The sequence below is a fragment of the Chelonia mydas genome, chromosome 13 (genome assembly GCF_015237465.2).
Source record: "Chelonia mydas isolate rCheMyd1 chromosome 13, rCheMyd1.pri.v2, whole genome shotgun sequence".
Lineage (NCBI taxonomy): Eukaryota > Metazoa > Chordata > Testudines > Cheloniidae > Chelonia > Chelonia mydas.
The window spans coordinates 14,427,327-14,454,227 of NC_051253.2; the positions used below are offsets into that span (position 1 = coordinate 14,427,327).

Here is a 26,901-nt window from a genome sequence, read left to right on the forward strand (position 1 = left end):
TATTTGGTATACTTAACACATACAGTTATCTTCGTGTCCTATATATCATTTAACAAATTGCTTTGCAATTCTTACAGGGCGTGGTATAATGACTGATTTAAAATCACTGCATTGCTTAAACTGCATTGTTCTTCATCAAGTGGAGTCATTTTTATGTGACGTGTCAAGCTCTCTAACAAATAACTGCTGCCAGACAAATCAAGTTCCTCATCTTAAAGCTACGGCTAAATAGTTTATAGCTTTAATCTGCTCACTGAGGTGTGCAGTCTATGACAGTAATTATAAATGCAAGGAGAAATTATAGCTGAATGCTTTAACTGCATTAGGAGCCATTTGATGAACAATCATGATTGCCTGCTCATTTTCAACAATAGAGGGCAAGTTAGTGTCAGTGCATTAGAGGATTTTCAGTTCTGCTCTGCTCTTTCTTCCATTTACCACAGAACGTCAGTTGTCTGCTATAAAATAGAAAAAAAGCACCGTAGAAGCTTTAAACTTGATGGTTTAAAAAAAAAAGACAAAGGAGGAAATAGAAAAACTGTTTATCATTATGACTCATTTTTTGTTTTGCAGCAACCTTACTTTCAAATTAGTTCATTTTAGGTAGCTGCATGTTTACTTACCAGGGACTTTGGAAAAGAAATCTCCCCCCCCCACCCCAACCAGCCTGGTAGATTTAAATCTAAAATAACTATTTTTTTTTAAAAAAAGTTTGAAATAAGATCATACAGATCCTCTAATTCTGACTAGTTTGTAGCCACTATCACTGTCTGAATATAAAGCTAGAGATATGTATGTGTGTGTACACACACATGCACACACACACTTTCTGGAGAAAAAAAAGTATTTTTAATTTAGCTGAAGAATTGAGCAAATATATTTTAAAGTTATAAATCCATGTACAAATTTGAAGCAACACTCCCTGATGTACGTGGGCTTTCAAATGAAGAACAAAAAATTTGCAGCTGTTTAAATGAAAAGATGATACTGACATAAGATTGTCTTAAATTAAAAATAATGCCACATTATATTACCAGACCTATTTCAGTCTGGAGAGGTAAAAAAATATCCCACAAAAGAGATGAATATACAGCAGATATGTACACCTGCATTTACATTTAATAGGAATTTATCACAAATCACTGAAACAGCCTCACTGATGTCTTTAAAAAAATACCCCAGACGTAATGTATGAATGTTTTTCTGGTAGTAATGATCTGACCGGCAATTCATTTGTTTATATTTTTTAATGATATTTACTCTATTTTCTAAATAAGAATTTAAATGGTAACTTTCATTTTCAATATGTTTCTGTAGTTTGGAGAATTTCTTTCCACTGTTTTACTTGCATTTTTAGTTACTTATATTTTGTTTATCTCTGCTTTTGATGTAACATTTAGTCAACCAATTAATATATTTATGCATTTTAAGTGTTTCAGTATGCTTTATATTTATTTTCTCTAAATACTTTGCACTTTAAAATTACTGAATATATTAAATACATAAATTTCTGCTGTCATATTCCTTAAACAGTATTGTATGCTCCATAATTAGGAGATATATTGGACTTTTACCAAGCCATTTTTAAGATAAGGAAGCTTTGAAAATCACTGTAATGTATCCTGGTTTTCTTGCAGAGATCAAGAAACAAAGCCATATGAATAAACTCCAGAAATAACATTTTTAGCATAGTCAGAAGAACTTAGGCAAGTTTAGAGCTCAGAAATTGTAATAAAATCTATCCGTCATCCAAAATACCCCGTCATTTCACACAATTTGTCCTATCATGCATACCAACTAAAATTATAGTTCCAGATAACAGTGATATCACTCTGTCAATGCACTTTAAATATATGCCTTTGAAGGTACTGCCTGCATGCTGATATAAATTAGAAATATCTGAATATTAAGGGGGTGACAATTTTTGGGTACTCAAAGACTAGAGGGACAGTGCCTTCGTTTATATCCATACATCACCTGGGTAATGCCAGAAACTTGTCAGTTTAGGGTGTTGTTACTCAGAACCCACTTTTTTTTCTGGGCATCTTTGGAAAATGTGTTTATCTGCTTCTCATTCCCCAAATCTCTGAAGAACAGCAAGGTGCATAGGAAGTTGGGTGTTTAACAATAACAGTGCTTTTAAAGACCCAAATCTGAAACATTTGTCAGGTATTAAGCAACGAAGATGCCAAAAATAACTGCCATATTCATATATTTGGCAGATAGCTTTTGTTTGATAGTACCCAAATTACTGGTTTGCCCACAGAGCTCTAGTATAGAAACTGCAAATGTCAAAATCTTTATAGATGCTAACAGGTGGGGAAAAAAGTCTGTTCACTTCCTTCCTCCTCCCCAGCCTCTTTTCATTTTGTGATATTTTGGCAGGTACATTCAATTTTGAATTGTTATAAAACCACAAGGTGGAAAATCAGTTATTATCAGATAAACAAAGAACATTTATTCGTCCTTTTGTTTTACACTGGGTACTAATGTTGGGTGAACAATGCAAAAAATTCCCCATTAATATAAGGTACAATTTTTAAAATAATTAACTCGCTTTGACAGCGCTCACACCCCTTTTGCATTTTGCTTTCAAAAGACTGAGCTTTGTTATATAAAATGTTAAGAAAGAGTAAATCTACCCCTGTGTCAAGAGCCAGCACAAGACCTATACAAGACTTAAGACTCATTACATTTGAGTAGTGATGGTTGTGCTGTACTGTAATAGCTTCCCATAGTACCTATCCCAAAATTACCCTTTGATTACTGGTTTAAATGATAGCTTCTTTAATGTGACAGAAGTGATGCATAGGCCTTGTCTGGCGAAATCTTAAAGTTGTCTGAACATTTGCAGCAAGCAAATTTTAAATCTTCTTACAAAAGTGGATCCATTCCCAGAGCACATGCACCCTCAACTAGTCAGAGAATAGCCATGGTACCATGTGAATTACGTGACAAATCACAAGTCACACAGCTTGAATTTTGAATGTTCATTATCAGTCCATAATGTAAAAATTTCCAAAAGATATTCGTCAAGGAAATCCAAATAATGAATACATTGGAGGAAATTTGAACTTGCCTGTGGATATTCTGCCAGCAAAAAAAAAAAACAAAAAAAGGGGGAGAGGGGTAAATATACTGAAGAAATTATTTGTTGAAAATTAATCACACAAAGCCCTCTTGGTTACAGATCCTTCAGAATTGAAAACATCTATTTGGACTTGCAGCTGATGTGCTTCCTATTAATTTAAATCAAGAAATGTCAGGTTTGGGAGTTCAGTAAAATTAAAAATGCTATAAATTATGCAGCAGCTAAATACTATCTTACACATCGTAAACATTGGCTGTGACGGCACTCACAGTTATACACCTTCTTCGACAGAGAAAATAACAGTAAAACCAGTATCCAGAAAGCTGTCTTTTTGTGAAAAGTTAAGCTTGTGATAAAAGCCACTGAATGTCTCAATTAAGAAGCAAAAAACAGCCCCATATTTTGGCGTTGATCTGCACCAAAAACTTTCACTGAAGTCAAACAGGGGAAGGGAGTACTGACTGAGCACTGGGACCGCACTGATACTATGAGACAAAGTGTAAATTCGATGCATTCAAGAACAAAGAAAAGAATGGCTAGGAACGCAAGAGGAGGGAAGGTTACTCAAAACAACTCAAAGGAGATCACTGGTATAAGTGTTAAGGGAAGCTATTAAAGTCCAATGCAGTACAACACTGATCATCCAAATGTTTTGTGTGGAATAACCAAGATTTTAGATAATCAAAAGCATTTTCAATGTCATTCATAGACTATGGGGGACATAAGCCTTTTGGGATAATGGAGTGTTTTGGATAATTGAGGTTTTGCTAATCACGATTATATTGTCTTTTTCTCCCCCGCCCCAAATATTGGATGCTACATTAGTAATGGAGGGGAGAGGGATAAATAATTCCTTGGAACTATGAGAGAAAATGCAGAAAAACAGGCTTCCATTAGTGGAAATGACATTGAAAACTGAAGAGTAGTCATTTATTTGCTCTACTCCACACTAACCTGAATAGAAGGCGGACTAAAAATAATACTTAGAAACAGGAAAATATGAGATGTGAAAAGTGGGGAAACAGTTTTGTTAAAAATATTTTAAAGAAGCAACTTTTCAGTTCAGGCCATGATAGAGATCCATTTATGAAGCTCTGTTCTTCAATGCAATGTAAAATGGCCTGGGTATCTAAACTGATCAATGCAGCAGCATATTTTCAATGTTATAATGTATTCTACTTTTAAGAAACGCTTTAAGAAATCTCCTTACAATCATGCCATTAAAACTCGCTGTGAAGCTGATGCATGCATACCTTAAAAGTTATTCTTCATCCACTTCTGCTACAAACTGTGAATGGTGCTCTGGTGACTTGCTGTGTGTTTTGCTTAGGTGAAGTTTTACGGCATGTTTGCTTGCAAATGTCCGACAGCACAACTTACATTTGAACTTAGAGTCCGTATCCTCTTCCCCAGCTATTGTTTCAGGTGATCTTTGAACTGAAACTCTGGAGATTTCTTGTTCTACCTTGGTTTGCTGTTCCACAGCCAGTCTGTTCATGTCTTTCATTTGGAAACCTAGATGGGATTCTAAGTGGCTAATATAAGTAGATGGGGTTCTAAACTGAGATGCACAGTCACTGCAATAAAAGATTGGGTGTCCTTTGTCCATGTTTTTCAAAAACTTTGTTCCTCCAGTTTTCCTAAGTTGGTATTTGACATTTGCTAACCAATGGCTGATGGTGGTCATTGACAGTCCAGTAAATTTAGAAATCTGCATGCGTTCTTGAGGGCCTAGGTCTGATAATAAATATTTACCTTCTGATGTTTGGAAAAGACTGGAAGCAAACTGAGCTTGCAAAATCAGGAGATGCTGAGGGTTCCAGTTTGATTGCCTGCCCTTCCTTTTATGCAGAGTGGAGACTTCTGTTGAGACATCCTCGAAACGTCGGACGTCCATTTCCAATTTCATCGATGGGATCCTAGAGGATACAGCAGGTTTTGGTGTAGTAGCTTTGGGAAGAACTTTGACCATGTCAGCAATGTCAGACAGAGCATGTTTCTGAGGTGGGGAAGTACAAGACTGTGCTTGAGCTGACTCGGCTTTCTTGCTTTTGGATTTGGTCAGATCGATAGGTTGATCATTGTTTTCAAACAAATAACGCCTGGAGATGCTGGCAGGCTTTGGTGGGGTTGGAGCAGGAGATAAAACTGGTTTCTCCAGCATATTTAAGTTAGTTTTGTGGAACATAGAAATTGTGCTCGAGCTGGGGCTGGTATTGGACTGGGGCCGTAAAGGCTCAGTGGCTTTGCCCAAGTGATTATTCAATACAGATTGCAGGGCACTAAGTGGATTCACACAAGGCGAGTCAGAAGAATGATTTGTGGCAACACAACCATTGCTGAGGGAAGCTGCTATTGACTCCTTGGGTTTTGTTTTTTCTTTCTCACCATCTTCTTTTGGTTTATCTTCCTCCTTCAAGGGACATGCCTCTGTCTTTTTTGGCTCTACGGGGGCCTCAGATTTGGGGAGAGATTCCCCTTCATTCTGACAGAGTGGAGCAGCTTCAGCTCGGATGCCCTCTTTAATGTAGTCTTTTTGTATGACTTCTTTGTCATCAATTTCCTTCTTCACTCGAGTGCACTGGGCCACATTTGCTGAGCTGGGAACCAGAGGCATAACTTTCCACTTTGGAGCAATGGGTCTCAACTTATTGGTAATTGTGGGCCTGATTTGCAGTACTTGGGAGCCCACTGGTAAGGAAGACTTTGCTCCTTCTGAGAGCTGATAGGCTGCATGGATACTAGGATATGCACTCCAGCTAGGAGCTCCATTTTGAGCTTTATTGATGGCTGTGGTGACAGTGTTTTCCAAAGACTTTAAAATATCCCCACCACCTTTTGAACCATCTTCTAAATCTTCCTCTCTAAGATACTGGTATTTAATTGTAGGATCCAATGGTTTCTGAAGCATATCTTCATACTCTTCAGTTTTTACCACTTTCTCATCTTTGTTTGTATCATCAGGTTTATCTTTTTTACTCTCTTTCTTTAGCTCTGATGCAGTTATGCCATCCGAAGATGCATTGCTGGATTGTTTTGAAACCTGGGTGTCATTGGCTGGTGCCTCAGACAGCGATTGCATTTTCTCCACAGCCAAGGGATCTAGTACTAGTTGTTTTCCTTTCTTTGAAGCTGAACTTGTGACTTTCAAGAAATGACCCGTGACCATCATATGAGTGGTGAGTTGCTGCAAGGTGTCATGTGAACTTCCGCATTCCATACACTTCAAAATCTGGGATTTACAGGCCTCAAACTGCCATGTGTAGCTGGCTCCATTCTGGTAGCCATAGCGATTATTAGATGACAACTGCAGGCTTGCATTCTTCTGAGGAGAAAAGGTATCTGCAAAAGATCCTGTTGTGGAATCTGGGGAACAAGGTCTGTTAACATCAAACACACGTTTCTTTGCGGGAGTGACCATTTTTGAAGAAATGGTGGGTACCGGCTCCTTCAAAGGCACTTTTTGGTAATGTTTAGTTTTTATCATATGAACGCTCAGATCTTGAAGGGAATCAAAAGAGTCACCACAGAACATGCACTTTAGAACTTTTTGTGCATCTTCTTTGTCCATGTCCTGAAAGGCCCTTTTCCGGGGCTTTGAGTAGCTAGTAGGTCTGTGCTTGTCCTTTTTACGGTTGTCATCTTGGTAATGACCGGTTTCATTCATATGGACCGTTAGCTCTACCAAGGTGTCATAGGCAGCACTGCATTGCCTGCACCTGAACCTGCTAGCACCCGTGAATACAGTTCCGCACATTTTGCTGCTTTGTCTATAGAGCTGCACTGAACTGAAAAGATTTGGTTTGGAGACCGGTCTGGAAGGTAAACTCTGTTGTAAGCTTTTTGACAATGCATCTTGGTGCCAATCAAAGTCACTTTTGTTACCTCCATTTCTATTGTCACAGCCCCTTCTTTCAGAGTTAGACAACTTGAGACCCAGTCCTAAGCCTGTCCAATAAGAGTCTGACAGTATGTTAGCATAGACTGCTGTCATTTTATCCATGCAATCATGTGCTTCATTCTGAGATTTGGGGTGGGTATTGGTTTTCAGGTCCTGCACCTCTCTAGAGCAAATGCTTTTAGTATCTGCCACCTGGTCACTAGCGTCACTTAACAGGGACTCATTTTCCGCATCCTGATTAGATATATGACTTACTGGAGAATTCTGGTAACTAAAGCTTCCTTTCTGCTCAGGACCCACTTCATGTTCTTCATCCGTGCCAGTATCATTGCTGCCCTGAAGTTGAGCTGTTGAATTACTGTCATCATCATCCTCTTCCTCCTCCTTTATATCTTCCTCTTGGACGTAACCTGAAATGTAACATCAATATATGAAATAAATGTTAATAACACTGCAGTTTGATTTTTCTAGTTTCACTATGTGCTTTTGCTACTGGACTTCATTTTAATCTACAACTTTATTGTCTGTTAGTCCTGGAAGTGAAAAAGTCAAATGATGTCTTTTTGTAAAGCTTGCTGAGGTTTTTGGATGATCGTAATTCTTTATAACTGCCAGAGATTCTGAGTTAATAATTTTCCTGTCATGGGAGTATAATTCTAACTGTCCTCTAATGGGACAGTTGGAAAATTCATATGTGAGAACTTTAAGTTCATACTAAAAGTCTCATTTTTATGACTTTGTTATTAGACTCAAGGAAAAGAAAAGAGAGAGAGAGAGAGAGAATTGGCAAGGAATAGAAGAAAAATAACTGCTCTAATATTCCTGGTTCATAGAATTATCTAGGAACAGAAATCTTTTGCCATTTGATCACCTTAAAAAAGCATTTCAGAATGTGTGCAAATAATTGATATTCCAAACTACTACACTTGAAACAATTAATAGGTTCAACTGAAACCTCTGTTTGTAAATGCACTGTATTCCATCAATGCAAATTATAGTTTGATAAAAGAAATATTCTAGGGCAGAAGCCTAAGAAGCTATGGAAGGATATGGCTGAGAGAGACTGATATTAACTATAAAACTAAAAAAAGTAAAGCAAATCCAGAGTGGTTTTATTTGACAAATGAACTATTTTAATTAATAAGATAAACTCGATATTGGTAGAGCTACAAATTTTAAAATTAATTAAGGAATTTCTGGTGGCACTAAATCAGGACTAATTCCACTGAAGTAAATGGAGCTAAACTGGTATGAAATTGATACAAGGGAAAGGAGAATCAGGCTTAGGATGAAACCCCGGCCCCACTGAAGTCAATCGCAAAAGTCCCCTTGACTCAACAATGCCAGGATTTCATCTTTGGACTTCAATGGGAAGGGAATCTAAGAGGAAAGGAGTACTTCAAACATTTTCCTATTAATAGCCACCCTAAATTTTTAATTAATCTGCTTTAGCAGTACTCATACCCCTGTTGTTTGCCCTGTAAGTAGATATTCAAATAATCAACTTTTACTGATACAAACATTCATGGAAACCAATTTTTAAATTCACAGGCACAAGCCTTCATGCATAACACACTTCTCTGCTCATTCAATCAGGAAACACAAACAATGTTGCCAACTGGAATGATTTCAATGTGATATTTAGTGTTTCTCTTAGCGACCAACTCAAGGAATCATGTGATTATGTAATAATCAAAGCTCTAGTTTAAAAAAAAAAGATTTAGCCCTCATGATGGCTGAGAAAAGCTTGACAAACATGATTCTTAAAGGCTCAAAAAACAAAAGGCAAATGAAAAAAGCCAATATTTATTTTATGTTAAAAATCCCGTGACTTTTAAACTAATCTCATGACTTTTAGGGGGCCCTCACCCATGACAGTGGCATTACTGCATAAATGATACCACGTTGATCAATCAATAGAGCTAGTCAGAACATTTGGAAACATTCAAAATGTTGACAAAAATATAGACAAAACTTTCTGTAAACTAATTTTCAGAAATTTCAATTTAATTCAGTTTTTCAACCTGCTCTACCAATCAAAGTTGAACAACACAGATGAGATTCAGAATCACACGCTGAATATCTTACAGTAACAAAGAAATGTTTGCAATCAACCCATAGAGGAAAAATATTAAAAAACAGGTTGCTGAATAAACCTGAATTACAAGTAAGTTAGAGGCAGCTACGATCTACTTGTGGATATTCCATGAATATAAAGAGAGGCTAAATTCATTGGAGACATTCTGCGTGGCACATTATTCGCTGAATTCTAGGAAGAATATTGATTACATCATTCTTCTAGCTCTCTTTGGCTGATTGTTGCATGGGGATGTGACACCAGAGAGCTTCTCAAATGGCGGTAAAGCTAACAGCAGTAACTATGAATGAATGAATGTGTGCCATGTATAATGTGATAAAACAACAATACTACATATCATAATGATAATACTGTACATGTGAATGGGTGCCTTCAACTAAGGATTACAAAATGCTTGTCAAACATTAAATAAATAAGCCTCTCAATGTCTCTGTGTGGATCAGAATATATTATGACCCCATTTGCAGATGGGTAAACTGAGGCACAGGCAGGTTAATTGACTTGTTCAGGGACAGGCAGCAAGTCAAACGCAGATCTGGGACTCAAATTCAGATGTTCCAACTCCTAGCTCTAGTAACTAGATGATGTTCACCATGACCTCCCTTATGAGTGTGTGCAGGAAGGTGAGCGCTACTACATATTATGAATAGTAACCTTGTTAAACAAAAAGCATGAACTGATGAGCAGGGCTGACATTGTTCTTCTGGTGTCAGAGATACCATATAGTTTAGGTAGCAACATTGGACTCCTGCCAACACGCATCACAGTGCCATGCATATTGTAATGAGCAAAACAAAAATAAAGAGGGACGTGAGTGAAAGAATCAGAAGAAAAGCACTTAGCCACTGAGTTCACGGTTCCAGGGTGGAGTTGAGTTGATTCCCCGTTTTTATATGAACTAGTTGAATACCATTAAGCCCATTTTTCATGAAAAAGGGAATTTTTTCTTTGGAAGGTAAGTACTGTACTCTTTCTTTCACAATATTCTCTGTCCTTCTAAATAGATTTACTAGGAGAAGCAAAACCACCAGACAGCTGCACCTTCCCCCTCTCCCCCATACAGATAAAATTTGCTGCGTAATTAGGCATTGACATGTTTACTATAACCTTTACAGAAGAATAACACGTGCTCAGAAGTCCGCTTTTTTCCTTTTCCTTTGTTTGTTTGTCTGCATAATACACTGACAATCTAATGAAAACAATATAGTAACTTATGAGAAGGCACCATCAAAAATTCACAAAAGCATCAGTCAAGTCCATTTTTAATAATGGTTAAGGATTCTGGGCAGCTTTAAAAACACAGCTTAATTTCAGACATTTAAAACCATTCTGCGTGGCACATTATTCGCTGAATTCTAGGAAGAATATTGATTACATCATTCTTCTAGCTCTCTTTGGCTGATTGTTGCATGGGGATGTGACACCAGAGAGCTTCTCAAATGGCGGTAAAGCTAACAGCAGTAACTATGAATGAATGAATGTGTGCCATGTATAATGTGATAAAACAACAATACTACATATCATAATGATAATACTGTACATGTGAATGGGTGCCTTCAACTAAGGATTACAAAATGCTTGTCAAACATTAAATAAATAAGCCTCTCAATGTCTCTGTGTGGATCAGAATATATTATGACCCCATTTGCAGATGGGTAAACTGAGGCACAGGCAGGTTAATTGACTTGTTCAGGGACAGGCAGCAAGTCAAACGCAGATCTGGGACTCAAATTCAGATGTTCCAACTCCTAGCTCTAGTAACTAGATGATGTTCACCATGACCTCCCTTATGAGTGTGTGCAGGAAGGTGAGCGCTACTACATATTATGAATAGTAACCTTGTTAAACAAAAAGCATGAACTGATGAGCAGGGCTGACATTGTTCTTCTGGTGTCAGAGATACCATATAGTTTAGGTAGCAACATTGGACTCCTGCCAACACGCATCACAGTGCCATGCATATTGTAATGAGCAAAACAAAAATAAAGAGGGACGTGAGTGAAAGAATCAGAAGAAAAGCACTTAGCCACTGAGTTCACGGTTCCAGGGTGGAGTTGAGTTGATTCCCCGTTTTTATATGAACTAGTTGAATACCATTAAGCCCATTTTTCATGAAAAAGGGAATTTTTTCTTTGGAAGGTAAGTACTGTACTCTTTCTTTCACAATATTCTCTGTCCTTCTAAATAGATTTACTAGGAGAAGCAAAACCACCAGACAGCTGCACCTTCCCCCTCTCCCCCATACAGATAAAATTTGCTGCGTAATTAGGCATTGACATGTTTACTATAACCTTTACAGAAGAATAACACGTGCTCAGAAGTCCGCTTTTTTCCTTTTCCTTTGTTTGTTTGTCTGCATAATACACTGACAATCTAATGAAAACAATATAGTAACTTATGAGAAGGCACCATCAAAAATTCACAAAAGCATCAGTCAAGTCCATTTTTAATAATGGTTAAGGATTCTGGGCAGCTTTAAAAACACAGCTTAATTTCAGACATTTAAAACCATTCACTTTGCTTAAATGATTTGCTGTGGGCATTTTGTGTAGTGAAGGCCTCTTGAATGCAGGCAGCCTGGGTGTATAATGAATGCATGTATCCATCTACCAGTGATTATTTTAGTAAGGTTTCACCATATGTAAAGCTTTGTATAAACTGATACAAAGCAGATTAATTCATTTAAATGCTTATTTAACTGGAGCAACAGTCACAATGCTTTAGAAAGATATTTTGCTTCTCTTTCTACCATATTTACTTAAGTGGATTTCACTACTAAACACATTCACACACAATTATTTTACTCTCACACACATAGTGATGATATCAGTGTAGTAAATTGCAGAACCATGTGATAAACTGTATTTACCAGGGACTGTTGCTGGCTTCACCTTCACTCTTCTCGCTATTCTTTTTTCCCATGGATTTATTCTAATATTCTAAACTTCTGAGAAGTTCAACTAGCTGCCCTTTATCTGCCTGCTAGATAAACATTTCTTCTTCCCTCCCAGCTGTGAAATTACTCCACCATAATTAAACCAGCCCCAAAGTTAAATTAGTCACATCAAAGGTGTAAAATGGGCAATATACAATCCTGAACTACTGCAGGGTTAAAATCCACTATCTTGCAGCCCAGAGTAAAACCAGAAACGTTATAATTATGGATGGAGGTGACTCTGGGCTTCCCAAGTGGAAATGCAGCATTTGCTTTTAGTCCTGGTAGATCCCACAATGTTGGATTTTAAAAATTATGACATTGTTATGGGTAGAAACAGTGTTTTAGGGAATTGTGAGAAATTTCTAAACTTTTATTACTCTAATTTTTCTTCTCCATTTGAATCCTATACAGTTGGATTCATGGTAACTAAAGCAGCGTGGCTAAAAGGGGTATAGAAAACAGCACTGTGTTTTGTTTGTTTTGGGGTTTTTTAGACCTATTGTATTTCTTTGGGAGCAGAGTAATTATTGCAGAATAAAGGGACTTTTATTCCAGAACAGAGTGTCCACATGGGGGAGTTATACTGGCATAGATTAAATGGAATAATTTTCCCATTTAGACAAGCCCTCAGTCTAGTTTCATTTAGGCACTTGCACTTCTGGCTGGACCCTGGAAGTGCAGAGGCTTTGTGAAAACCATGAAAAGCATGAGGGGTGGGGAGAGAAAGAGGAAAGAAAGAAAAATGCGCTTTTTGATTCTCCAAATAAAATAAAATGGTTAGGGTTTACTTTGACCTTTGGGTGAAGATTTGTGCAAGGCTGTCTGTCTAAACAGGTTTATCCTTCTCTATTTACAAACTTATACTCTTAAGGTCAACAAATATACTCCACATGTAGTGTCATATAGCCACTTTCAGTGTAGATGCTAGCATCATACAAAGGACCAATATTACAGAAACGGGCACTGTTAGTGCACCTGCAAAAATTAACGTGCATTGTTGTGGCCTCAAAAACCCACATACAACTATCTTGAAACTTTGGCCCTTATAGTACAGCCAACACTGGGCCAGATTTACACTTAGTTAATTCTGTTGAATTTAAATCCCTTACACCCACTCACTAACATGTAACTTGTATCACATTATATGTATCACCTCTGAACTTGGACCAGTAGGGGTTGAACATATATACATATATAAATTATACTGCATTTTTACTGTTAATTTTTCTACCAGAGGATGCTATTTTCAATCAAATTTGCTCTCTTTTTCCACATACAGAAACATTTCTTAAAATATATACACATTTCTTTCCAAGACTGGAAAATTTATTTTTTGCCAAGAAAAGGGACAGTGAATCATTGTCCAGAACAATGTTGTTAATCCACCTAAAACCCATACACCATCTGTACTTTTTCATACATATATTCCAATTTCACTTGAAATAACATCATTAGTACAGAGATCTCACAGTTCTATAAGGTGATCTTGTTTCCTTCTTGTCTGGCTTGAACTCAAACATCTTTTCATTTTGGCAACAGCAGTTTCTTTCTCTGAAATATTTCATGCAGATAATGGATAATGACCACTTCTCATTGCTTTTTCTCAAAAATGTCTAACTACATTAGCTTTCCAAAGACAAATCCTAACCTGGCTCTTTTTCTAAGTTCATGGCTGCAGATTCATCCCAGTGTGCAAAACAACTGAAAAGATAAATTGGCACTGGCAGAAAACCCCATCCTTACTCTACTGGATAGACCCCGCAGTAAAAACCTTTTGGAATTTAATAGGATTGAAACCAATGGGGTTCTATAGAAATGTAATCATGTTCTATAGAAATAACTCAAAGTGTATGGAATTTGTGCTTTGATAGGGAGTGATACAGTTTGGGGGGGGTTGTTTAGATGATCATACACAATTCTATAGCAGGGGTGTATAACTTTTTATTAAATGTCATAGTCTGATCAGAAAACATATAGGATGATAACCTTTCTCTAGTAAGTCTTTAACACTTTTCCGTAAGGGGAGTGATAGCGCTTTGCCTGTAACACAACCATAAGAATTGGAAATGGAAAAAACCTCCAAAGTTATCTAGTTGAACCCCCTTGATAGTGCAAGATTGTTTCCTATGGTCTTTTATTCTAGAATCCTGTGGAGACGTTTTACATGTTCTCAGAATCTGGAGGAAATACTGAATGGACTGGCTCTGCCCTGAGGGACCAGCAAACAATGCTGGACATGTGGGAATTGTTAGCAAATTTCCCATAAACAATATTTACCAGTGGTTCCCAACTCAGATTTAAATGGCTCAGTGATGGAGTTTCTACCCCCTCTCTTGTGATGCAATTTCATAGTCTAACAGCCCTCACAGTCACAAATGGGAGATTTTTCTTAATATTCCACTTTCATTTGCACCATTTCATTCCATCCAATCACTTTCCTCTGTCCCCAGCACATGGAAATTGTATTGTTATCTCACACACAATTTACTGTTGCTTGGAAGTTCTGCCTTCTCCAGGAATCTACAGCAGGTCACACCATGGCTGAGAACCACAAAAAGCATGTAAATAGCATTTTCTGGTTATCTCATAATTGTTTATTGAGGGCCAAATTCTACTCTGAGTTCAGCCAGAGCAGCAGGACAGACAAGACATTCCCACTATTACAGAGCCAGCCTCAGAGATGTCCCTGAATCCCTACCACAACACTGTGGATTGTGGGAGGAACTTGTTCTCAGCCCCTTACATTCAAATATAGTCATAATCTGGTAATGAGTCAAGTTGAAAGCCATATCACCTCACAGGATAAAAGCAACAGGATGGGGACAGAGGACCCAGGAAACTCCACAAGGTCCACATCACAAGGTCTACACCTGGGAAGAAGCAGATGGTATGACTTCCAAACATTGCAGATCAGGAGTACTTTGTAGTGTAGCGTGCCAGCCCCTCTTGAAGTGGCATTTGCCATGAATGACTTTTAACATGGCAAGGCAACTTCCTTGAAGCATAACTGTTATTTGCACGTGGTGATGAAATGAAACAATTTTGGATGTTAATTCTCTGTTCTAAAAATAAAGTTTTGTTATAAGGTTCACTGTACGGATCCTATTCCTGGCTGCTCCCGTTGACTTCAGTAGGGCTTTCAGCGGGATGAGGAATACAGGATCATGCCCTCTGTGCATTCCACGGAACATAGTCATGAGTCCATCACATAGGTTAGAAGTATATATGCTGTGAATTGGGTTTCCAGCCACAAAACCCTTAAACCCTCAAAGCCAACAATAAAACAGAAAACTACAACAAAAGGAAAACTGAAAAGAGAGAGGGAAGAGGGACTAGTGCTTTCCATTAAAACAGTAAGCCCAATAGCCATAACAGGGACCAGAGCCATAATAGAGTTCTCTCCTGAATAATTTTCTCTAGGGACTAGTCAAGCTTGTTTACATAGTCAGCTGTCAAAGGGTAGGAGAAAGAGTAATTTAAATCATACCAACTCTGTTCTGGGATCAATCGTTCTGACTTACTGAGTTTCCAGGTACCAGCTATGTTTCACAAGTGTACATAACTGTGCTTAGGGTCAGCTCCTCAGTTTCCATAGCTGAAGGCATCTGCCATTAATACAATGATTTACACAAGGTTAAGAACACTTTGCGTCCTCCAAAGCCCTGGAATTTGCTAATTTTTTTTTTGTAAAACAGCTGATGGTACGGTATTTGACATTCCTGAGTCAATATTTTCCTCCATGTGTGTGGCTCCCAGCAAATTCTGAGCAAGCATGAAATTCTGACAGTACCGAATTTTGTCTTCGCAATCATTTGTGAGTGCAAATACCAGATTCCTGATATATGGGAGCTGATATAGAATTAATAAAGGGCCTGATCCTGTTACCATTGAAGTCCATGGAAGTTCTGGCATTGACTTCAGTGGCAGCTGGATCGAGGCCAGTTTTGATATGCATATCAGGTAGTAACATATCTCTATGATTTGTATGCACAAAATAATGGGTGCAAGTCTGGAGGCCATTTCAGAAAATGCAGCTAGGTCCCAGATGACAAAAAGGACAGTATTGTAATGAATTTGAGTCTCATACCCAGGCAAAGTAAGTGAATCCATATGGCAACGTAAATAGATTTAACCTAGAAAATCGTAAAGCTGAAACCTCTGGTTCTCATTGCCTTTCTTTACTTGTCCCATTGTCCTCCTGACCTATTGTTTTTTATTAGCAACTACACAACGGCACATTTTAAATCAAACTTTCAAATCAAGCTTTTTTCTTCCTTCCTTTTGTTGTTCTTCATCCTCCCTCTCAAATACTGATCTACATTTTTTTAAGCGGTACAAACTACCAATCAGAATAAGAAAAATACATATGTATATAAATTGAAATTGTAATGAGTCCTACCAGTGTATTGCTAACACTTTGGTTCATTTGATATGAACTTTGTTTTTTTAAAGTACCACATGGTAAGGCTTTGAAACTTCAGTTTGTAAAAAAAAAACTGTAACAGCCTTGCAGCCTTTGAAGTCACTACTGATATAGCTCTGAACAGATCCATTCAAGTTCAACTAACATCAGACAAATGTTTAGTGTATCAGAGGAAGCCACAAAAGCAAGGATTTCATCAATATTTCACAACAGCCTCAGGGAAACTGTAGATTGCAATGCTGTAGGGCAGCTAATGGAATTACACACAAGGGTTTTGTACATTTAAAATAAGCAGCTACTAAAAAAATTACCCTTCAGTTTGATAGAAACTGTATAAAACTGCAGATGGGAAACAATTAAATAGCTACCAACATTTATCCATGTCAGCCTGATAGGTCATTTAATAACAGGTATTTCTTTTTCTTTCTTTTTTTTTTCTTACTGGTAAGGCAATAATAAAGATTAACATTTATGAAAAGTAACATAAAATATAGTACAACCAAATGAATAATTAAAGATGCTTCTGAAGAATTTGTTTGCTATTGTATGGCCATGAAGACTGCTCTCCACTAATGAAATACATTTATATTAAATTCAATTACAAATAGAGAGAGGCTGAAAGTGATGTTTATAACACTTGGGTGTTTTGATCTTTTTTAAAAAAACCACAACTTTGAATCATTTTTACTGAATCCATGGTTTGCCTCATACATAGAATAAATATTATCTAGTGCAACTCACTTCAAATTACTTGGACCCTGTTTTAGAATATTTACAAGGATAAACCCAAAGCCTGTAAAATATGTCCAATAATCCAGTGTGAGATCAGCAATTTCCCTGATCAGAGTCAAGATTTCTGCATATGAAAGCACATTGTATACTCTAAAATTAGATCCATACAATCAAATTCCTATGTATTACTATATTCAGCATGTAAAAAAAAAAAGTACTGACGGTCTACACACATTTTTTTAAGTGATTAGGTATGGTCCTCTGCTGTGGCAAATTGCTATTTTTGTCATTAGCTAATGTTTGTACAGTGCTTTGAACATGTAAAGCACTATATAAAAACTAACAATTATTATTTTATTATACTTTTTAAAAAGTCTGGCCACTTCCCCCCAGTTCAAAGCAGACTGACTAGGCTAAGAATGGTGATGAGCCCAATGGAATAAAAAAGAATTTAGGCCCTGATTCAAGAAAGCACTTAAGCATGTGTTGTTTGTTCCTATTCAGGACATCCCTTAATTGACTGTATGCCTTAATATAGAGGTTATGGAACAGATATCTTTGATTAGAATAACAATTAATAATTCAACTTTAAGTTGCAGTAGCCTGGGTTCAGCAACAGTGACATGGCTAAATGAGGTAACTTTGACTTCGATAGGAAGGAATTATTGTTAGCTTAGGATGGGGCTAAAAGGCAAGATCTCCTGTGTTATATTCCTGGCTGTTCTACTGACTTCTTGAGTAGACTTGGCCAAGACCCAATGCTCATTGAAGTCTGCCAGCATTGTCTCTAATCACTTCAATCAGCATTGGATCAACCCCTTAAATTCTCTGTGTCTCTATTTCTCCACCTGTAAAATGGGGAAATTATGCTGAGTGAATAGTTCCCATGAATGTTCTAAGGATTTATTAGATAATGTTTGTACAGCACTCTGAAAATCTACAGTGCTATATGTGTGCTCAGCTTTATGATTTGGTGGTGATAAAGGCAGAGTGTCTATATGTGTTCTTATTAAAGCACAAGCTTCTCACCCATCTGGGTACTATATAAAATTTAAGCTCCTCACTATAACTTGATGATTATGACCTGTTATTATACTGTTCCCATTTTTTAAGAAAAACACTAACATGGCTTTATCAATACGTTATTACATTTGTCTGAAGGGTACTAGGCCCTTTGGTTTTTGCTTTGGGTAGCCAGCTAAGTAACAGCCTCTGTGAGATCTGCTTTAAACAAACGGTACCATTAACTGTTTATATTCATGTATCTGGGCTGATTAACCATAGCTGGATGAATCGAGACTGAGATAATTTAGCTTTAAAATCTTTTTAGACAAGATATGCAAGTAGAAAGGAAGGGAGCTGATAAAATGTAATTCCTTTTCTTATGCGTATGCTTGTTTTGTTTTGTTTAAATCAACCCAGCAAATAATATAAAAGTGTGCAGTTTTACTTGTAATGCCATGGCAAGATCTGAGTGTAAAAGGGATGTTGATGAAGAATGTACAGAACTTCCAATGTTGTATCTCCTTTATTTTCCTTTCAGGAACATATTGTGGAAAATGGTGGTCCAAACAAATAATCTGTTTCATTCATAATAAATATTACAGCCAGCAACTGCTGACTTTTGACAATTAGATATCCATGCACTCATAGCCATCTAACAATCAACCATAGCCATCAAAGCACTAAGCCAGCATGAAGGTCATTGCCCTGGCCAGTGTCTTACTTTGACTGACTTCTCAGATATGTACGCAATAAGCAGTTGCAAGAGATTGATATGATACTTTGTGAGTAATTTGTATGAACTATAACACTAACCTGGTAAAGTATTATAATTTTAAATGTGTCCAGAAAATAATTGAAATTCTGGTTTAGCTTCATCATAATTCACAGTGCTGGGCATATTTAACAGCTGACTAGTTTAGCATGAATATTGCTTTACAAATGAGGTCATATTGTTTTTAAGAAACAATATTGCTATCAAACATGTTTAGGAAGAAAAGCAAGAGATTATGAGTACACTTTTAACCTTTCTGTCTCTTTCTATCTCTGTTTACTATGGTGATTTAGGTATTCGGGTTGTTTGAAGGCAAACATAGAAGGTGCTGGCATTTAGAAGAGTCCCTATAATGAACAACTGGCAGTCAGATTCTTTCTTATTATTACTCTGTCACAAAATCTCTGTTCTACATCACTCCATCTTTGCAACACCGGCCAGAGATGAGAAAGGTCAAAACATCTCCCTCAAAACATACAGTCTATACATGAACAATGTCATTCCCTGAGTCACATACAATAGTCAGAATTCAATCCGTATTATAGAAAAGAACAGAGTCTATAAGATGTTTTTAAGAAGTTTCATCACTGAGTGACAGCCTTCCCCCCCTTTGTGTCCATGTGTTCTAATACAGAGCTGAAACACTTGATTCATTTTACCCCACACTCACCCACCCACCAACACACAGAGTTAACTTCTTACTCAGTTTTCTCTCCAAGATAAGGGTAATACTCAGAGGACCCAATCCTGTACAGGGATGATTGCCTCTGCCAGGCTTCTGAATTTGTTCCCCTCCCACAGGAGTCAGTGAATGTTAGAAGAGCTCAGCACCTTGCAGGTTCAGGCCTATCAAATAGGCTCCGTTCATATAGGTCTAAATCCTGAGATCTAGATTACATTGCCTGGAAGTCACTGGATAGTTAAACTGTGTCACACCTCAGCAAGGTGATCAGAATCAGGCCTAGTTTCACTGAAGTCAGTGTCAACACTTTCTTTAATGGGTACAAGATCAGGTCCCTCTTAAAACTCTTTTGCCCCCTTTGTCTCCCCCCAAAAAGTGTGTTCAAGGTGTTTGTTAAAATATTATAAATAAATTCAGAAATAAAACAGAGGAAAAATATGGAGGGATAAGTACTGAACCCTAGAGGAAAATTATAGCCTAACAGAGCAGAAAAAGGGAAGCTAAACTCCACACTTGAGGACTACCCTACTCATTCTTTCCTTGGGGGTAGGTTTTCACCCCTCCCCCATTAGAAGTGCCACAATTTTGGATTCAGGAACCCACGAATCTCAAGATGGTTTCCAGAGTGCCCTGGGAATGTCTGTGCTTCCAGACTTCGGCCAGAGCCCCTTGTAATCCACTGGCAGCATGACTGCAATGGGACTCTAGCTGCCTTGGGCTACCTTGTTAGCTGCAGGCCCAGGACTCTCTGCACTTGGGGAGGGGGAGGAGGGTCACAGCAGAGAGTGGGAATGCATATATATTAACGCCAGTGTGGTCAGCAATATCTTGCACCACACTGGCCTGCAGATTTGGGGGAAATAATCCATTACTGTCTCTTTACCAGAGCTAAACCCCATGAGTCTTTTCCACAGGGTCAGACACAAGTCAAAGCTGCAGGTGCTGCCATTTTCTTCCTTCCACAGACCCTGGCATGATCCACTGGGTTGTGTTACTTTCTGCCAGCAAACATGAAGGCCAGCACGGAGCGTATTAATAATAGTAATACTAATAATTAGCAATGCTAGGATTCATATTATTGATTTTGCTTCATAAGAAACGCAGGCAAAACAAATGGACCCTTGCCAAATGGGAAAGCTGGAAGGGGAAATAGATATGGTTTCCAAGCATCTACGATATATTTAGAAATAATGGGAATTTCAAATGGAAAAGTGAACAATTATTGAAGTAAAAATAGTGGGCTGTGTCCTTTGAAATGCATGAAGGAGGGATTTCGAGCCAGGGGGTCAAGACAAATGTCATGACAAATCTGACTCACAGGCCGTCCCAGAGTTGTGCTCCTGTCCTGTCCTGTCCTAAACTGGGCACTGAAATTCATCATATGGGGCACCATAAAAAAAACAAGAGACTGCAGCCACAGAGGCTCCGCTTTTTCCTGCATCTCAGCAAGAAACAACAAATATGAGTTATGGGAAAAAATCCAATAATCAGAAAGGTCATTCAATGACAGAGACAACTTCCTCAGTACAGGTATCATCACATAACCACTGCTGGGTTGGGGGATGATAGAACATTGCTGAGTGCAAAGATGCTATGTATTTCAGGTTTCAGAGTAACAGCCGTGTTAGTCTGTATTCGCAAAAAGAAAAGGAGTACTTGTGGCACCTTAGAGACTAACCAATTTATTTGAGCATAAGCTTTCGAGCTGTAGCTCACGAAAGCTTATGCTCAAATAAATTGGTTAGTCTCTAAGGTGCCACAAGTACTCCTTTTCTTTTTATGTATTTCAGTCATAATAACTGGAGCTAAGGCTTGCAGGAATCCACAAAGCGGGACAATGGGTCAAAAATCCAGACTCTAAAATACTGGATGAAAGTGCATAATTATTTTCTTTACAATCCAACATTCAGACAGAATAGTATCTGTATAAACCCAGTTCAGTATCCCTCAGACTTTAGCTAATCCTGAAACATTCAAGAGCATACTGGGACTTTAGACATGGAAAAGTAAAGCAGCAGAGGGCATCTCACCTCCACCAAATAACTGCAGAGCTTCTGAAAGACTAAATCCATCTATTACCACTGTGGGGCCAGTAGACAAACCCAAATATAAACAAGCTGTTTAGAGTTTATAAAGGAAAAGAATTACGAGATTTCCTGTGCTGTTCTTTGTGATCTTAAAAAAATAAAATAAAATAAAATAAAATACAAGAATGGAAGCTGGAGCTTGGGAAAGAAGATTCCTATGAATTTTCAAACATCGAAAGCAGAGCTTCTCCAGCCCGGTTTCAATTTCTGAACCTTCCATTTCATTGCCTTCCATTCAACAGCATGCAATTGTGACTCTGAATTTCAAACGCTGCACTTCTGCAGAGGAGCAACCATACCTGGGATGTTTATTAAGGCATCATTATACATCTGTGTGGCATCATTTATATCCCGTGGAAGAGACGATGCCAGGTCAAGATCAACAGTTTGAGCAGACAATTCATCAGGTTGGAGCAGGTGGCAGGGGCGGTATAAGAAATCACTCAAAAAGGAGCACAAACTGAAATGGATGGAAGTGTAAAAGTAATAAGAAAGTGATCAGTGAAACTACAAACAACAGAAGATAAATCAAAGGAAGCAACCTGCAGAGCAGAAATCAAATCAAGAGGGTTTCCTTAAACACAGAAAGGGCCTGTAACCTGCTGGGTGAAATTAAGCAAGTCTGTGAAGAATCTTTTGCCTATGAAACCTTGTTGGAATTAGCAGAGGAAATTGAAATTCCCATCATATCAGGTGATTCAAAGATGAATCTATAACAAGCACCAATCTAAATTCTGAAAGTTCTGATAGAAAACATGGCCAGAGAGCATTTCAGAGGATAAGACATTGGGCCAGATTTTGTACATTACATTTACACCCACTTTGCAGTTTAGTCTGAGGTTGAATTTCACATCAGTAAGCCTCAGGCCCAGCCATTCAGAAAAATCCTACTTTTCCATCCACAATCAAATGATTTATTCCAAAATAATTGCCATACTGTATTTGGAGCTACATAATGGAAATGCTACAAATGCAGCCTCTAGAATTAAAAGCATGTTTCTGATTTTAGTGGGAGCTACACCATTAAAAACATGCACAACTTTGAAAATGTATTGGATAGTGGGTCTGCAAATTGTCCCAGCTGACTCATTAAGTGACGAAAATCCTTCAGAATTTTACTAAGTAAAATTGATTTTGAGGCTATAAAATTAAAACACATATTTTTCACAGACCAGGGGCCAACACCACTCCATTATAGCCTGTCTGCAGACTTCTGATTAACCCACTGCATTCAAAAGCAAACAGCACATTCATTTTAAATATCTCAGGCCATGTTTACACTAATGAAAAGGTGTGTTTTTAACATGTGTTAACTAACATGATAAAATCCTAGTGCAGACAAAGTAAGTTGTAGTGTTAACTAGTGGCTCACTCGGGTTTCTCTTGCCCAGCTAACATGTTAAAGCTACAGCTTGCCGTCTCTACACTAGCATGGAATAGCTAATACATGGTAAATCCACATTTTCCCTATTATAGATATGTCCTTTCTGTATAGACAAGAGATTGGGGGATATTATTTCACCTCTTTTTATCAGTTTGTTTACTTTGTATATTTGACAGCACTGTTGCATGTCACCAATTTTATTATTTCCTCCGTGTAGTCAGTTTCACCTGTTATAAGTGTGTGTCTTTCACCCAAAACCGGTGGGGAGAAAAGCATTTTTTAAAAGTCAGGGGCAGGTGTAGTACCTGAAACAACTTTTAACCCATTTTTATTTAATTGACTAAATTTTCAGTCGATATCTCTTTTAAGCAAGAGAAGCCACCTTAAAACATTCACAGAAAAAAAGAGCACCAGGCAAAACCTGCAGTCTGTTGTCCTCTCATCAAAACAAATTTTGCTTAAAGGAAATAGAAAAGGAGTACTTGTGGCACCTTAGAGACTAACCAATTTATTTGAGCATAAGCTTTCGTGAGCTACAGCTCACTTCATCGGATGCCACAAGTACTCCTTTTCTTTTTGCAAATACAGACTAACAAGGCTGTTACTCTGAAACTTTAAAGGAAATGCGTCTCTTGGCCAACCTGCTCCCTCTACCCACCACTCTAATGTCTCTGGCCCATCAGAGTAGCCAGAGCTAGAGCTCCCAAAGAACTCAGCAAAGTATCCCGTATCAACCAGGCTTCCTCAGAGCTCTTTCTTCTGTCCAATATAAATGTTTCCAGAATTCTAATTTAACAAGCCACAATATGGCTCATACCCAGGCCCACTGAATCAATGCGCACATCCACATACTGACAGACAGCACAGGAACCACTCCCTGCTATAGAGGTGGTATCGGAAAAAGTAACCAAAACTCGGCTGCAAAGACACAGACTTCTACTGACTGCTGGTGAACTGCCGGGTCAACTCTACTGGACCAAACATCAGGGGCTATTAAGGCTCAAGGGCTCATGGGTCAGAGAAGAATGGACCATAGGCTAGTCCTGACCTGAGAATTACTTTGCTTTTGCTTGTGTCTCACCTGTAATCATTTTTTTTGTGTTAATTGCTTCTTAACTTTTCTATTCACATTAAGCCAAATTCATCTCTGGTGCAATTCTTCTGAAACAAATAGAATTAACCAGGGATAATTTGGCCCATTACTTCATTTCCCTTGGCTTTCTCTACATCCTTTCTTACCAATAAGAGTACCCTTTCTCCAGTTTTGTTTTGCCTAGCCTAGTAAACACCAGTTATTTCTTGTATTCAGCCATGGATCTGTTACTTCAATAAACCCTTGCTTTTCTTTGCAAATGCAGAATTCCAGTTCACCAGCTTTATTCTGTATGCCCATAGCATTTGCTCAGAAGAGTATCCCCGATAATGTCATGGCAAACCTGGTGGCTGACCTTTGTGACTTTGTCCTCACCCACAACTATTTCACATTTGGGGACAATATATACCTTTAAGTCAGCGGCACTGCTATGGGAACCCGTATGGCCTCACAGTATGCTCACATTTTTATGGCTGACTTAGAACAATGCTTCCTTAGCTCTCGTCCCCTAACGTCCCTACTCTACTTGCGCTACATTGATGACATCTTCATCATCTGAACCCATGGAAAAGAAGCCCGTGAGGAATTCCACCATGATTTCAACAATTTCCATCCCACCATCAACCTCAGCTTGGACCAGTCCACACAAGAGATCCACTTCTTGGACACTACAGTGCTAATAAGCGATGGTCACATAAACACCACCTTATATCGGAAACCTACTGACAGCTTACTTACCTACATGCCTCCAGCTTCCATCCAGGACACACCACATGATCCATTGTCTACAGCCAAGCTCTAAGATACAACCTCATTTGCTCCGAACCCTCAGACAGAGACAAACACCTACAAGATCTCTATTGAGCATTCTTAAAACTACAATATCTACCTGCTGAAGTGAAAAAACAGATTGACAGAGCCAGAAAAGTACCCAGAAGTCACCTACTACAGGACAGGCCCAACAAAGAAAATAACAGAACACCACTAGCTGTCACCTTCAGCCCCCAACCAAAACCTCTCCAGCGCATCATCAAAGATTTACAACCTATCCTGAAAAATGATCCCTCACTCTCACAGATCTTGGGAGACAGACCAGTCCTCGCTTACAGACAGCCCCCCAACCTGAAGCAAATACTCTCCAGCAACCACACACCACACAACAAAAACACTAACCCAGGAACCTATCCTTGCAACAAAGCCCGATGCCAACTCTGTCCACATATTTATTCAAGTGGGACCTAATCACATTAGCCACACCATCAGGGGCTCGGTTCACCTGCACATCTACCAATGTGATATATGCCATCATGTGCCAGCAATGCCCCTATGCCATGTACATTGGCTAAACCGGACAGTCTCTACGCAAAAGAATAAATGGACACAAATCTGACATTAGGAATCATAACAGTCAAAAACTGGTAGGAGAACACTTCAACCTCTCTGGCCACTCAGTAAAAGATTTAAGGGTGGGAATTTTGTAACAGAAAAGCTTCAAAAACAGACTCCAACGAGAAACTGCTGAGTTTGATTTAATATGCAAACTAGATACCATTAACTTGGGTTTCAATAGAGGCTGGAAGTGGCTGGGTCATTACACATATTGAATCTATTTCCCTAAAGTTTAGTATCCTCACACCTTCTTGTCAACTGTCTAAATGGGCCATCTTGATTATCACTACAAAAGTTTTTTTCTCCTGCTGATAATAGCTCATCTTAACTAATTAGCGTCTCACAGTTTGTATGGCAACTGCCCACTGTATGTATTTATATTTCTTCTTACTATGTGTTCCATTCTATGCATCCGATGAAGTGGGCTGTAGCCCACGAAAGCTTATGCTCTAATAAATTTGTTAGTCTCTAAGGTGCCACAAGTACTCCTGTTCTGTTTAGCTCTCTGTTTCTCTATCTTGCTTTACCGTATAATTTAGACCTTTGACATTTATTAGTGGAGGCACTGGTCCAAAATTCCAAGATCAGTTGCGCACCATTGTAAATTCAGAGTAACTCTAGCAAAGAGTTAGTCTGGATTTATTCCATTTCACTGAGAACAGAATTTGACCTATTATTTTGAAATTTAGACAGCACCTTCTAACTTCTTTTCCTACATTATCATTAACCTAACAAAAGTGGTCAGATTTTTTCCCATATTAACAAACCAACCTGTTTGTTCACATGTGATTGAGAAATAGCCTTATGCATGTCACTCATTTCCCCTTCCCCTAGAATCATAGAATATCAGGGTTGGAAGGGACCTCAGGAGGTCATCTAGTCCAACCCCCTGCTCAAAGCAGGGCCAATCCCCAATTTCTGCCCCAGATCCCTAAATGGCCCCCTCAAGGATGATCGAACTCACAACCCTGGGTTTAGCAAGCCGATGCTCAAACCACTGAGCTATCCCTCCCCTCTCAAGCCTCAGAGTCCTTCCTCACCCAAAAATGATTTTAGCAGCTAAAAATACCCCAACTCTCTGAACTATACCAACTGACCAAAGACAGTCTCGCCTCTGAGGTACCACCTGTCTTCCCTTCCTCGGCAAACAATTTTTCCTCCTTGACACTGGATAAAAATGCTGGTGTTATAGGAAACAGCCAATTAAAGGTCAAAAATTCAAGTGTTTTTCTGTTCAAACCTGTATAAATCTGTCGCTGTCAAAGAGAGGCAATCATGCCTGCAAATGCACTTTACGGGTCTGAGA

At 38.4% G+C, this 26,901-nt stretch overlaps 1 protein-coding gene across 6 annotated transcripts in view; it reads right to left on the reverse strand.

Moving 5' to 3' along the window:
* Positions 1-26,901, reverse strand: part of TSHZ2 (teashirt zinc finger homeobox 2) — a 262,531-nt gene that overhangs the window by 99,761 nt on the left and 135,869 nt on the right. For all 6 annotated transcript variants that reach the window (XR_006285605.1, XM_037915786.2, XM_043527511.1 and 3 more), the window contains exon 2: positions 4,345-7,402. Coding sequence is in view for 5 of the 6 variants with exons in the window: in XM_037915786.2 (XP_037771714.1) it covers positions 4,353-7,402 (3,050 nt within the window). In the remaining variant the exon portion in view is untranslated. The remainder of the gene's footprint in view (positions 1-4,344; positions 7,403-26,901) is intronic.